Consider the following 244-nt stretch of genomic DNA (forward strand, 5'->3'; position numbering starts at 1 on the left):
CCCGCCCTGCCGGAGGACGGCGGCAGCGGCGCCTTCCCGCCCGGCCACTTCAAGGACCCCAAACGGCTGTACTGCAAGAACGGGGGCTTCTTCCTGCGCATCCACCCCGACGGCCGCGTGGACGGGGTCCGGGAGAAGAGCGACCCTCACAGTGAGTTCTGGCCCACCCTCCCTCCGCTCCAGCCTCCGCCCCACCCCACTTCCAGGTCTTGGGGCTCCCCCTCTCCTCCACTCCGGCCCCCCC

At 72.1% G+C, this 244-nt stretch overlaps 1 protein-coding gene across 1 annotated transcript in view; it reads left to right on the plus strand.

Moving 5' to 3' along the window:
* Positions 1-3: 3 nt before the first annotated feature.
* The window catches only part of FGF2 (fibroblast growth factor 2), a gene marked incomplete at its 5' end in the record, with an annotated part of 44843 nt that continues 44602 nt past the window's right edge, over positions 4-244 (plus strand). Inside the window, one exon of the mRNA XM_015593894.2 lies at positions 4-151. Within this exon, the coding sequence (XP_015449380.1) occupies positions 4-151 (148 nt within the window). The remainder of the gene's footprint in view (positions 152-244) is intronic.

Source organism: Pteropus alecto, unplaced genomic scaffold, assembly GCF_000325575.1.
Source record: "Pteropus alecto unplaced genomic scaffold, ASM32557v1 scaffold17, whole genome shotgun sequence".
In the NCBI taxonomy this organism is placed as follows: Eukaryota; Metazoa; Chordata; class Mammalia; order Chiroptera; family Pteropodidae; genus Pteropus; species Pteropus alecto.